The 15,209-nt window shown below is 43.6% G+C and overlaps 1 protein-coding gene across 1 annotated transcript; it reads left to right on the top strand.

Moving 5' to 3' along the window:
• The first annotated feature begins 3,820 nt into the window (after positions 1 to 3,820).
• Positions 3,821 to 13,989, top strand: LOC132766089 (zinc finger and SCAN domain-containing protein 31-like). The gene is made up of 4 exons (XM_060760443.2): positions 3,821 to 3,948; positions 6,226 to 6,959; positions 9,383 to 9,509; positions 11,474 to 13,989. The coding sequence occupies exons 2-4, from the start codon at positions 6,276 to 6,278 to the stop codon at positions 12,343 to 12,345; spliced, it is 1,683 nt and encodes a 560-aa protein (XP_060616426.2). The 5' UTR covers positions 3,821 to 3,948; positions 6,226 to 6,275; the 3' UTR covers positions 12,346 to 13,989.
• The last annotated feature ends 1,220 nt before the right edge of the window (positions 13,990 to 15,209 follow it).

The following is a 15,209-nucleotide window of genomic DNA, read 5'->3' as shown; positions in this document are numbered from 1 at the left end:
CTGTACAGTAGTTGTCATCACACACCAGCATAGCCAGACAAACACTGAATCTGGGTTGTTGTAGGTTTTTCAGGCTGTATGGCCATGTTCCAGATGCATTCTCTTCTGACGTTTCGCCTGCATCTATGGCAGGCATCCTCAGAGGTTGTGAGGTCTGTTGGAAACTAAGAAAATTGGGTTTATATATCTGCTATTTCCTAGTTTTCCTAGTTTCCAACAGACCTGACAACCTATGAGGAGGCCTGCCATAGATGCAGGCGGAACATCAGGAGAGAATGCTTCTAGAACATGGCCGTACAGCCCGAAAAACCTACAATAGCCCAGTGATTCCGGCCATGAAAGCCTTCGACAATACATTAAACACTGAATCCTATTAAGAATTACTTGTTACTACCATTATTTCCGAGTACAGCAATCTAGTGTACATTTACTGATCCCGATATTTATGAACACAAAGCAAGATTTATTCAATGCATGTTCTAGTGTTCGCCGGGCAAAAACTTTGCTAGGTCTTACTTTCAGGGGAGGCCTTATATTTAGCAATTCAACAAAACCTCTACTGGGTCTTATTTTTGATGGATGTCTTATTTTTGGGGTAACAGAGTATATACACCCAGCATGGAGACATGATAGCCATGTATAAATATGTGAGGGGAAGTCATAGGGAGGAAGGAGCACGCTTATTTTCTGCTGCCCGGGAGACAAGGACACAATGGAACAATGGCTTCAAACTACAAGAAAGGAGATTCCATCTGAACATTAGGAAGAACTGCCTGACTGTGAGAGCTGTTCAGCAGTGGAACTCCCTGCCCCAGAGTGTGTTGGAGGCTCCTTCTTTGGAGGTTTTAAAACAGAAGCTGGATGGCCATCTGTCAGGGGTGCTCTGAATGCAATTTTCCTGCTTCTTGGCAGAATGGGGTTGGACTGGATGGCCCATGAAGTCTCTTCCAACTCTAGGATTTGATGATTCTATGATTGCCCAGATGCCACTGGGAACGATCCCTGTCTTTTTCTTTCTTTCCTCCCATCTTTTCTTACTCTTCCCCCTTTCCTCTTCCTTCCTTCCTTCCTTCCTTCCTTCCTTCCTTCCTTCCTTCCTTTTTTCCCTCCTCCTTCTTTCTTCCCCCTTTCTTCCTTCTTCCACTTCTTTTTCTTCTTTCCTCCTTTTCCTCTCATACACATGTGACCTTTGGGTTGTTGTAGGTTTTTTGGGCTGTATGGTCATGCTCCTGAAGCATTCTCTCCTGACATTTCGGCTACATCTATGGCAGGCATCCTCAGAAATGGTGAGGATGCCTGGCATAGATGCAGGTGAAACGTCAGGAGAGAATGCTTCTGGAACATGGCCATACTGCCTGGAAAACTCACAACACAGTGATTCCTGCCATGAAAGCCTTCAACAATATATGTTACCTTTCTTTCCCAGTAACATTTCAGAGCCTTTGTTATATATATATATATATAAACATACATTGACACACACACACACATATATATGGCACACTTTTGGAGGGGGTAGGTTTTCAGATTTGCTAGTACAAAGCCAGGCAACACCCCCCCCCCCCCCACTACCACCACCACCACTACCATTACATGGCTACCAAATGTGGCCAAAGCAAAAACTATAGATGTCCTTATACAAACCAGATGTATTCTTTGTGTGTGTGATTTTCACAAGTAGTAGGCCACGTTATAGGTTATTTCAAGGAGGTAGGTGTCTCATTTCTTATTTTTTTTTTAAATTTGGGAATAAAACATTGTTGGGAAACCTGTCAGCAACCTATGCTGGTTTAACCATGTCCCAATTCTATACATGGAGTCTTTGGAGTTGTAGAACTATTTGGCAGAGAAGGCTAATGTCCTTATAAAGCTCCAACTCCCAGGATTCTGTAGCATTTATTCATGGTGATTAAAGTGGTGCTAAACTGCACTGATTCTACAATGTGGAGGCTCCCAATTTTTAAAATCCAGAAATAGATTATCCCCATGGGTTTTTAAAGGCTACATTGTCAGGATTTGTTCTGAGCCCCTTATATCTCAGGCATGGGCAAACTTGGGCCTTCCAGGTGTTTTGGACTTCAACTCCCGCAATTCCTAACAGCCTCAGGCCCCTTCCTTTCCCCCCCACAATTGCTTAAGGAAGGGGCCTGAGGCTGTCAGGAATTGCGGGAGTTGAAGTCCAAAACACCTGGAGGGCCCAAGTTTGCCCACGTCTGGTGAAGATGATCAATAAATCAATAAATAATCCACTCAGTGTCCTGATCTGCAGCTTTCTAGTGAAGAAATTACCTCACGATCAAAGTGGGAAGGCTTTATTTCTCAAAGCATACAGTGTGGTACCATACAAAATTCCAAGTGACAGTCTCAATCTGGTTTGTGGCAGCCACAAAAACAAACTTTCTGGAGTAGAACAACTACTTTCAAAGTAAGTATCACACAATTAAACAGGAAATAATACTTTCAAACCAGGAACAGAACATTTTCCAATTTTTGTTACTTACTTAGGTGATCCCTCGTAGTCCAAGGATGATGGTCCTCCAAGTGTAGTATCCTGGCAGTGGGTCCGTAGGTGACTGTGGAGCCCTATTCTTGATCTGCATCTTTTCCCACAGTGAGGGCATTGTTTTCCAAGTGGGAGGTGGTCCCAGTCGGGGTTGGCTTGATGCATCTTCCTCTTGGCACGTTTCTCTCTTTCACCCTCCATTTGTGCCTCTTCAAATTCTGCAACACTGCTGGTCACAGCCGACCTCCAACTGGAGTGCTCAAGGGCCAGGGCTTCCCAGTTTTCAGTGTCTATGCCAGAGTTTTTAAGGTTGGCTTTAAGCCCATCTTTAAATCTCTTTTCCTGCCCACCAACATTTTGTTTTCTCTTCTTGAGTTTGGAGTAGAGCAACTGCTTTGGGGGACAGTGGTCGGGCATCCGGACAATATGGGTGATGGCGGAGGACCATTGTTTCAATGCTGGTAGTCTTTGCTTCTTCCAGCACGCTGACATTTGTCTGCCTCTCTTCCCAAGAGATTTGCAGGATTTTTCGGAGGCAGCGCTGATGGAATCGTTCCAGGAGTTGCATGTGACGTCTGTAGACTTTCCACGTCTTGCAGGCATATAGCAGGGTTGGGAGGACAATGGCTTTATAAACAAGCACCTTGGTCTCCCTACGGATGTTCCAGTCCTCAAACACTCTGTATGCTTCATTCGGAAAAATGCTGCACTCGCAGAGCTCAGACGATGTTAAATTTCAGTGTCAATTTTTGTTACATAGTGTTATTGAATGGGAGTGTTCAAGTTTCCAGCCAATGTTTTTAAATCCCAAGGAAACAGATTCATAAACGTAACCAATGATTTCCTCACCAAAATAGAACTCAATAGATACATATATTTCATTCTCTACCAGTGGCAGTTTTGTAACATTGATAAAAGTAACTTTCCATCTTTGTTACAGTAACCTGATCTCCAGAACATCATCCTCTTATCACCATTGTGAGCTTCCATTGGAAAAGATGGTATTAAATATCAAATGTTACCCTGGATAAGGGATTTTATAACTAATACATTTTTCTCTATCATGGATAAGAAAAAGTGCTTCAATCCAATAATAATAATGATGATGATGATAATGATAATAATAATAATAATAATCCCCTGCCAGGAGTATAAAATACTAAGGCAGAAATGATGAAATGCAACAGTATAGGATGGGTTGTCAGCAGTATCCAGGCACACTCTCTGTCTCTAATTCTGACACCATTCAAGCCAGTCTGTTGTGCTCAAAAAGGGGTTAAAACCACAGACTGTGTCTTTGGCCAGAGAGGCTGGAGATGATGGGTGAGAGGAGGATCAAACCAAGAAGCTTGCTTTCCTGGGAGGAGTTTGTAGTTTCCCTGCAGCAAAAGAGAAAAGGAGGAAGCCAAAGAGGAAGAGGAGGTTGGTCTCCTGCAAGAGAGGAGGTGAGTGGCAAGAAAAACTCTGTGTGTGTGTGTGACTTTGCTTTGAAGGGAAACCAGTTGTCCCCTAAGAGAGGGACAAAATATTATGTAATATTTCTCTATTTCCTAAAAATCATAGAATCCTAGAGTTGGAAGAGGCCACAAGGGCCATCCCGTCCATTCCCCCTGCCTTGCAGGAAAAGCACAATCAAAGCACTCCCGGCAGATGGCCATCCAGCCTCTGCTTAAAAGCTTCCAGAGAAGGAGACTCCACCAGACTTCTAGGCATCAGCTCTTACTTCCAGGAAGTTCTTCCATATTACATGCCTACAATCAGTGCATACAAGTGCCAGCTCTGTGTATGTGTGTGTGTATATACATACACACACACACACATACATACGCACACATACACACATACATACAGACACATACACCGAGTAAACACTTGTATGCACTGGTGGTAGGCATACACATACACACATACATACAGACACATACAGAGAGTTGACACTTGTATGCACTGGTTGTAGGCACATATATATACCCACACACACACACATACATACAGACACATACACCGAGTTGGCACTTGTATGCACTGGTTGTAGGCATACACATACACACATACATACAGACACATACACCAAGTTGGCACTTGTATGCACTGGTTGTAGGCATACACATACACACACACATACAGACACATACAGAGAGTTGACACTTGTATGCACTGGTTGTAGGCATACACATACACACACATACAGACACATACAGAGAGTTGACACTTGTATGCACTGGTTGTAGGCATACACACACACATACATACAGACATATACACCGAGTTGTCACTTGTATGCACTGGTTGTAGGCATACACATACAGACACATACACAGAGTTGGCACTTGTATGCACTGGTTGTAGGCATATACACACACACAGACACACACACACATATAGACACATACATAGAGTTGGCACTTGTATGCACTGCTTGTAGACATATATACACACACATATAGACACATACACCGAGTTGTCAGTTGTATGCACTGGTTGTAGGCATACACACAGACATATAGACACATACACAGAATTTGCACTTGAATGCACTGGTTGTAGGCATACACACACACACACACACAAACATACAGACACATACACAGAGTTGGCACTTGTATGCACTAGTTGGAGGCATATATATATATATATATATATACACACACACATATATACACATACATACAGACACATACATAGAGTTTGACACTTGTATGCACTGGTAGTAGGCATATATATACACGCGCACACACATACATACAGACACATACACTGAGTTGGCACTTGTATGCACTGGTTGTAGGCATACACAAACATATACAGACACATACACAGAGTTTGCACTTGTATGCACTAGTTGTAGGCATACATACACACACACATACACAGAGTTGGCACTTGTATTCATTAGTTGTAGGTATGCAATTAGGAAGAACTTCCTGGAAGTAATAGCTGATGCCTAGAAGTCTGATGGAGTCTCCTTCTCTGGAGGCTTTTAAGCAGAGGCTGGATGGCCATCTGCCGAGAGTGCTTTGACTATATATATAATAGTCAAAGGATGTTTGTGTATTCTTTGGTACCACAAAGTCTCCTCCATCGCTTGATTGAGCTGGACCAAACTTGGCACGCAGACCCTTCATTGCCCAACTTAAAATAATGGAGAGGTTTGAACTAAAAAAACAAAAACATTTTAAGAGTCAGTGAAAAGGGGAAGTTCACCTCACAGGGAACTCAGGGCAGATTACAATGCACATATGCATGGCAAACATTCAATGCCATTACACATACAACACATATAGACAGACACAGAGGCAATGTAACATTCCAGATTTCTGGCTTCATGAAGATATGCTCGATTCTGGCTTGATTCCAGCCAAAGGAGGAGCTGCCGCTTCACCATCCATTTTTGACACCGAGTCCTTTGATGGAGTACTTCCTCATTCTTCTGCATGCTACTGGAAGGTTTTATGGTGTCATAAATTAGTTCAGTTAGCCTCCCCGCATAAAGCGGTACCTAAATTTCCTACTTGACAGATTCAACTGTCTTTCGGGTTGCAAAGGTCAACAGCAAGCTAGACTAATGGCTGGAAGCTCACTCCGACCAGCGCTAGCTTCGAACTCATGCCTCTCAGTCAGTAGTGATTTAATGCAGCTGGCTATCGGCTAGCTGCACCACAGCCCGGTCTAAAGAAAGAAATAGAAGTGCAGAATGGTAATCAATGCCCATTTTGTTCTAGGGATTTCAGTGCAAGATTCTGGGTGGAATCAAGGACTGGCTAGATCAAAGATGGAGGAAGGATCGTGGCCGCCCAGAAGAGCTCCTCCCGTCCACCAGGCTATAACTGTTGGGGATGACCTGCAGACAGTCCTTGTCACCCCGATTAAACACGAACCAGAGGAAGGACAACTTCAGCATTGGGAAACGCAGTGGCAATCATTCCTGAAGATGGCGGAGGCCCCACATTTGCCTGATGAGCCTCCGCCGTGGAACGATGCTCAGTCCTTCCTGGCCTCCTTCGAGGAAGTGGCCACAGCTTGCCAGTGGCCCAAGGATGTGTGGGTGACTCGACTCTTGCCGGCCCTCCAAGGTGAGGCCAAGAAGACCTTTGTCAGGCTGGGGGTGCAAGACAGAGAGGATTATGGGAAAGTGAAGGCAGCCATCTTGCAAGGAGATGCCCTGCGAAGGGAGAAGAGCCGCCAATGCTTCCGGCATTTCTGCTACCAGGAGGCCGAGGGGCCCAGAGGGGCTTATGGACATCTCCAGGAGCTTTGCCACCGGTGGCTGAAAGTGGAGAAGCACACAAAGGAGCAGATCCTGGAAGATCTGATCCTGGAGCAATTCTTAACCGTCCTCCCACTGGAGATCCAGAGCTGGGTGAAGGATCAGGGGCCGGGGAGCTGTCCCCAAGCGGTGGCCCTGGCAGAGGAGTTCCTGCTCAGGCAACAGGAGGCCAAGAGCAGGGAGCAGCAGGTGAGACCATGGAAGGGGGTCCAAAGTCAAGAGTGGCATTTGGGGTTGGATTCACATTTATCACTAGCCATCCCCTGCCATGCTTTGCTGTGGCTCAATCTGTGTATATGTGTTTTGTGTATATATATATGTGTGTGTGTGTATATACAGTGCGGGGGGGGGGGGGGGAGTATTTAGTCAGATACCAATTGTACAACTTCTCTCACTTAAAAAGATGAGAGAGGTCAGTAATTGACATCATAGGTAGAGACAACATGAGAAAAAGCATCCAGAAAATCACATTGTCTGATTTTTAACTAATATGGGAAACTAGCCTAGGTCAAGTTTCCCATATATGGTCATATTATAAAGTCTTCTACTTTCGTTGGCTTAAGCTCACCTCTGCATCCTACCAAGATAGGTGCTACAAAAGATAAACCAAAAAGACATGAGAAAACACATCCAGAAAATCACAATGTGTGTTGCTCCTTCCCGAATGGGAGAGGGTCATCCTGCTTTTTCTAACTTTGGTTCCTTCCATTGTCTCTGGCCATGTAAACATGTTGTTTTCAACCACCGTTCAACAGGTCAGCAATATCAGCAGTTCTCATCAGCGCCTTTTTATCACAATTCAACAGTTCATGAATTCTTCACCTCCTTTTGCAGTTTTCCAGGCTTTATTCTCCTTAGGATGGTATCTTCAGTCTTTGCCAGACCTCACACTTTCTGCCACACTTTTGGAAAGTAAGAAGGTCTTTTATATAGCATTTCTGTTGTTGCTGAAGTTATAAATTACTAACTTTATATCCAGCTAAAAATTACTGATTCCATTAGTTCTTGGACAGATGTTGGTTTTCCTTTTTAATGTAAGGGACTATTATTTGACTTCCTTAACTTTAATAGTTATCATCTCTGGTCATGTAAACATGTTGTTTCCAACCACAGTTCAACAGGTCAGCAATGTTAGCAGTTCTCATCACAGTTCAACAATTCATGATTTCTTCACCTCCTTTTGCAGTTTTCCAGGCTTTATTCTCCTTAGGATGGTATCTTCAGTCTTTGCCAGACCCCAATCATGCAGTCTGACATACTTTCAGAAAGCAAGAAGGTCTCATATAGCATTTCTGCTGTTGTTGAAGCTGTAAATTACTGACTGAATATCCACCTAAAACTTGCTGATTCTATCAGTTCTTGGACAAATGTTGGTTTTCCTTCTTAACGTAAGGGACAATTGTTGACTTCCTTAACTTAAAGAAAAATTGTCTGTGGCCATATAAACATGTTGTTTTCAACCACGGTTCAACAGGTCAGCAATGTCAGCAGTTCTCATCAGCATCTTTTTATCACAGTTCAACAGTTCATGAATTCTATACCTCCATTTGCAGTTTTCCAGGCTTTATACTCCTTAGGATGGTATCTTCAGTCTTTGCCAGACCCCAATCATGCGGTCTGCCACATTTTCGGAAAGTAGGAAGGTCTCTTATTTTTGCTGTTGTTGAAGTTGTAAATTACTAACTTGATATCCGCCTAAAAATTACTGATTCCATCGGTTCCTTCTTAATGTAAGGGACTATTGTTTGACATAGAATCATAGAATCAAAGAGTTGGAAGAGATCTCATGGGCCATCCAGTCCAACCCCCTGCCAAGAAGCTTTTCCCTACAGGTGTTAGCTATTTGTTTGAATTCTTCTTTGGTGATTTCTCCCTTTTCCCACTTCTTGTGCATGTCTCCTTTGTGTCTTAGCACAGTTAGAAGTTCTTTGGACATCCATTCTGGCTTCTTTGCACTTGTCCTATTTTTATCTCTTTGTTGGCACAGTTTGCAATTGTGCCTTGAGTATTTCATTCTTGAGGAATTCCCATCCATCCGTAACTCCCTTGACTTTTAGTATCTGTGTCCACGGAATGCTGCTCAGTGTTTCCTTCATTTTTTGGAAATCAGCTCTCCTAAAGTCCAAAATGAAGGTTTGACTTGCCTTAGTTTTGGCCTTCCTTTGTACCTCAAATTGCAGGAGCACATGGTCACTTGCCCCTACGGATCTGACCACTTCAACCACATCGATCAGGTCCTGCGCATTTGTTAGGATGAGATCAAGAGCAGCCAACCCCCTTGTTGCCTCTTCTACCTTAACTTTAATAGTTATTGCCTCTGGTCATGTAAACATGATGTTTTCAACCACAGGTCAGCAATGTCAGCAGTTTTCATCAGCACCTTTTTATCACAGTTTGACAATCCATGAATTCTTCACCTCCATTTGCAGTTTTACAGGCTTTATCCGACTTAGAATGGTATCTTCATTCTTTACCAGACCCCAATCATACAATTTCTTTCAATCCACACACTATAGAAATACTCAATTTTTTAAAAAATTCAACTTTATTTGTAATTGATTTGTTCCTTGTTACATTCCTTTGTTCAAATATGGCTTTCACTCCTTTTTCAGGTGTTGATGGTGTTTGTGGAGCCAACTGTGAGTTCCATTAAGGAAGAACCATCTCTGTCGGCCTCTGGGGAAACACAGCTGCAAAAGGAAGCTGAGACCTTACATAACCTGGAGGCCAGTTTACAGGGTAAGACAAAGAAGTCCTTGGGTGCTTTGCAGTTTATTCGTTGTCATTAGTTCCAACTACCAGATGACCCCATACCCGTGGTTTTACCTACACATATCTGGCACAATATGTCCTCTCTAGGTCTTAGAAGTGATTCCATGCTGAACAGCATAGAATCATAGAAAGCAAAGTGCTTCCAATATCAGTTTCCTTTACATGGAAGAGTGGTAGGTGGGTTTCGGAGGCCGTAGAAATTGAGTTAATATCCTCTCTCTAATAACACTAACTAACACCATTTTTGTTCCCAGGTTACAAATGTCATTTCCTAATTGGTTCTATCAGAAAAACATGGGAAAAGTTTATTAAAAATTGCAAAGACTTTGTTTTTGTAGGACATTTTGCAGCACATTTTGCTATAGTTTTGCAATGAATATCTTATCAAGTCTCAACCAATTCAACTTAGTTTGTGGCAGCCACAAAAACAATGTTTCTGGAGTGTAACAGCTACTTTCAAAGTTAAGTATCACTCAATTAAACAGGAATAACATTTTCAATCCAGAAACAGATTTTTTTTTCAAACTTTATTACATTGTGTAATCTATAGGTCCTCCAACCTGGCTCTAAAGGCTGTGTCCATTGTGAATAAGCATACAGTTCATTTGGAGGATCTAGAGATTGTTCTCTAGGCATTTTAATGTCATAGAATAATAGAATCCTAGAGTTGGAAGAGACCTCATGGGCCATCCAGTCCAACCCCCTGCCAAGAAGCAGGAAAATCGCATTCAAAGCACCCCCAACAGATGGCCATCCAGCATCTGTTTAAAAGCTCCATAGAAGGAGCCTCCACCAAATGCAAGATACTCCACTTTGGCAGGAAAAAAGAAATGCAAAGATACAGAATGGGGGACAATGCCTGGCTTGAGAGCAGTACGTGTGAAAAAGATCTTGGAGTCCTCGTGGACAACAAGTTAAACATGAGCCAACAATGTGATGTGGCGGCAAAAAAAGCCAATGAGATTTTGGCCTGCAGCAAGAGGTGCATAGTGTCTAGATCTAGGGAAGTCATGCTACCCCTCTATTCCGCTTTGGTTAGACCACACCTGGAATATTGTGTCCAATTTTGGGCACCACAATTCAAGAGAGATATTGACAAGCTGGAATGTGTCCAGAGGAGAGCGACTAAAATGATAAAGGGACTGGAGAACGAGCCCTATGAGGAGCGGCTTAAGGAGCTGGGCATGTTTAGCCTGAAGAAGAGAAGGCTAAGAGGGGATATGATAGCCATGTATAAATATGTGAGAGGAAGCCACAGGAGGAGGGAGCAAGCTTGTTTACTGCTTCCCTGGAGACTAGGACGCAATGGGACAATGGCTTCAAACTACAAGAAAGGAGATTCCATCTGAACATGAGGAAGAACTTCCTGACTGTGAGAGCAGTTCAGCAGTGGAACTCTCTGCCCCGGAGTGTGGTGGAGGCTCCTTCTTTGGAAGCTTTTAAACAGAGGCTGGATGGCCATCTGTCAGGGGTGATTTGAATGCAATATTCCTGCTTCTTGGCAGAATGGGGTTGGACTGGATGGCCCATGAGGTCTCTTCCAACTCTTTGATTCTATGATTCTATGACCACACTCTGAGGCAGAGAGTTCTACTGGTGAACAACTCTCACAGTCAGAAAGTTCTTCCTCATGTTCAGGTGGAATCTCCTTTCTTGTAGTTTGAAGCCATCATTCCACATCCTAGTCTCCAGGGCAGCAGAAAACAAGCTTGCTCCCTATGACTTCCTCTCACATATTTATACATGGCTATCATGTCTCCATGCTGGGTATATATACTCTGTTTCCCCAAAAATAAGACATCCTAGCAGGATGGTAACATATCTGGGAGTCCCCTGGGCAACATCTCTGTAGACAGCCAATTCTCTCACACCAAGTTGCTTCTGACATGATAAAAAAACTAACCTTTTTGGTAACTTTTATATTCCTATAGGGAGTATGTCGGTGAGTGGGAGTGGAGAGAAGATTCCTTATCATCCCAAACTCAGCGAGTGTCGAGAGGAACTTCAAGGATCTTCTGAGCTGAGAAAAAGTCCAGAGAAGGGTTTAGCTCGTTCCAAATTTCTGAAGCCAAATGGAGGACCTCAAAGGAGAACTGCAGAAAGCATTCTTCAGTTGGATACAAAAGGCAAAACGTTTTGGGATCCTCACAGTTCAAAGAGGCAACAAAGGAACCCTGCAAGGAACAGGACAAGAGGTCCCATCCCTGGGGTGGAAAACGAGACCACCAACGAACACTTATTTAGAAATGCTCGACTTCCAGGAAACTTTGGAGAGAACAGTGGACATTTCAGATGTGAAGCTGCACACGATGGGGAGGAAACATTCCAAGATACCATGCGTGGCACAAACGTCGGTCTCCGTCACGACCCACTTACAAAACATCAGCGAATACACATGTTGGAAAAACCACACCAATGTGGGAAAGCTGGCTGCCAGGCTTTCCGTGGGGGGACCTGTGCCGAAAAGAAACCCTTCCAGTGCTCAGGCTGCGGGAAGTGCTTCAGCCGGAACTCGCTGCTCCTGAAGCACGAGCGGACCCACAAGGGAGGGAAGCCCCACGTGTGCCCCACTTGCGGGAAGAGCTTCGTCTACAGCTGGAACCTGATGAAGCACAAAAAGAAGCACACGGGTGAAAAGCCCCACCAGTGTTTGGTCTGTGGGAAGACCTTCTTCGAGCGGTCGGACCTTCTCAGGCACGAGAGGACTCACACAGGGGAGAAACCGCACCGCTGTGCTCACTGTTGTCGGCACTTTAGTCAGAAGTGGCTCCTTATTAAACACGAACGAATCCACACAGCATAGAGCAGTGGTTCTCGAGCTGTGGATCCCCAGGGGTTTTGGCCTACAAATCCCAGAAACCCCATCCAGTTTCCCAGCTGTTAGGATTTCTGGGAGTTGAAGGCCAAAACATCTGGGGACCCACAGGTTGAGAAACACTGGCATAGAGTATTGTCGAAGGCTTTCATGGCTGGAATCACTGGGTTGTTGTGAGTTTTCCGGGCTGTATGGTCATGTTCCAAAAGCATTCTCTCCATACGTTTCACCTGCATCTGTGGCAGGTGCAATGGGTTAAACCCTTGTACTGCCAGGACTGAAGATCAACAGGTATCAGGTTCAAATCCAGGGAGAGCATGGATGAGCTCCCTCTGTCGGCTCCTGCTCTTCATAGCGGGGACATGAGAGAAACCTCCCACAAGGATGGTCAAACATCAGAAACATCCGGGTGTCCCCTAGGCAACGTCCTTGCAGACGGCCAATCCTCCCACACCAGAAGCGACTTGTAGTTTCTCAAGTCGCTCCTGACACACACAAAAAGAAGCCTCTGCAGAAGACAGTGTAAAGGCAAACAAATTTTGGCAAGAAAACAAAATTATGATAAAACATCAAAACATCCGGCTGTCCCCTGGATATTGGCTGAGCATGCCAGGAGCCAGAGTTCTGATTGGCTGCTGCCTCTGGCTAGCTGCTGAGACCAACGGTTCTAACTGCCATTTCTCAATTTGGACAGGGAAGAGATAGTGCTGGCCTTGCAGATGGCCAAATCTCTCACACCAGAAGGGACTTGCAGTTTTTCAAGTTGCTTCTGACACGGAAAAAAAAATCCTGAGAGGCTGTGAGGTCTGTTTGAAAACTAGGAAAATTGGGTTTGTATATCTGTGGAATGTCCAGGGTTGATGAACCAACCTGGACACAGCATATTATTTGAGAACACAGAAATGCTGGACGACTCCAACAACAACCATGTCAGGCTACACAAAGAAGCCATTGAAATCCACAAGAAGCATGTGGACAATTTCAACAGAAAGGAGGAAACCATGAAAATAAACAAAATCTGGCTACCAGTATTAAAAAATTCTAAAAGCATGACAGTAAATAAAGAACAACACAAAAAAACACGGGATTTCCAAACAAGAAACAATCGAGGCCACCTAACACCTCCCAACAGGTAGGGAGCAGCCAGGCTTGAAGCTGTAAGGCCATTCAATGCTCTTGTCTGCTTGAGGCAAGTGGTAATGTTGCCATTGCCCAGCTTCATTAGCATTGAATGGCTGCAGCAGCTTTGAAAGGGAATTCCAAGCAATAAACAATCAGGGCCAGCTAATCACTTCCCACCAAAGGCCAGCACCTTAAACACACTGTTTTGGACACCACCTCAGCCCTGTTGACTTCTAAATGCCTTTTTTACTCTTAATGTTTTAACTGTTTGCTGTTATTAGATCTAGTAGTAAAGATGTCCTAAATGTTTGATTTATATATTACAATTTCTACATTTGTTATTTTTGAGTTGTTCTATAAGTACATGTGATGTTGTTTATTTTATTATAATTTAATCTGTTTGTTATGTTATGTCAGCACTGAATGTTTGTCAATTTTCTGTTGTAAACCACCCTGAGTCCCCTTGGGGAGATAGGGCAGTATAGAAATAAAGTTTATTATTATTTATTATTATTATTTGATGAGTCCACAGCAGACACTCTGCTGGCTGTTGTATTGGCTAACACGTCGGACACTTCCCAAGTGTCTAGGACTGTGTGTTGTATCGGCAAATAATACGTGCAGATCCCAGAAAGGAGGCCTTTTGCAGCTGGCAGATAGTAATCTTGTCAGCGCCAGTTGTATTTAAGTGCAGGCCAAGGTCTTTAGGCACTGCACCCAGTGTGCTGATCACCACTGGGCCCACCTTGACTGGCTTGTGCCAGAGTCTTTGCAGTTTGGTCTTTAAATCCTCATATCATGTCAGCTTTTCCAGTTGTTTCTCTACAATCCTGCTATCACCTGGGATTGCAACATTCATACTTTGTTTTTTAACACGTTCATGAGGTCAGGAGTATTATGCTCCAAAACTCTGCCTGAATCCGGAAGTCCCAGAGCAGCTTGACGTTTTAATTCTCTGTAACTTTTTCCACTTGCAGAAGCCCTCTGCCTCCTGGTTTTCTGGGCAGGTAAAGTCTGTCGACATCACTATGTGGGTGTAATTCGTAGTGGATTTCATCAGTTTTCTTGTTTTCTGTCCAGATCATCCAGCTCTATTATTATTATTATTATTATTATTACAAAAGCACAGTATGTCACAGCAAACAAGATCTATATGATGGATTTTGTATCACAAAATTACAAGTCGAACACTTCCCAAGCGTCTAGGACTGTGTGATGTATTTTCGGATGATGCACATAGATCCAAGTTAGGTGGCCTTTTGCAGTTGACAGATCGTGATTTTGTCAATGTTTATTATTTCCAAATGCCGGCTGAGATCTTTTGGTACGGCACCCAGTGTGCCAATGACCACTGGGACCACCTGGACTGGTTGATGCCAGAGCCTTTGCAGTTCGATTTTGAGGTCTTGATAGCGGCTGAGTTTTTCCTGTTGTTTTTCCTCAATGCGACTGTCACCTGGTATGGCAACATCAATCTTCCAGACTTTTTTCTTTTCCACAATTGTGATGTCTAGTGTATTGTGTTCCAAAACTTTGTCAGTCTGGATTCAAAAGTTCCACAGTATTTTTGCATGTTCATTTTCTATTACCTTTGCGGGTTTATGATGATGATGATGATTATTATTATAATTCTTTCACCAGACAGTAAGAAGCCATACTTTGAAACTGCTAGGCCATTAAATGATAATCAAGGTGGACAGTTGAGACATTTACACTTGCCTGAAATAGAC

Source organism: Anolis sagrei, chromosome 2 (genome assembly GCF_037176765.1).
Source record: "Anolis sagrei isolate rAnoSag1 chromosome 2, rAnoSag1.mat, whole genome shotgun sequence".
Taxonomy (NCBI): Eukaryota; Metazoa; Chordata; class Lepidosauria; order Squamata; family Dactyloidae; genus Anolis; species Anolis sagrei.
This window is presented reverse-complemented; position numbering and strand designations above follow the sequence as displayed.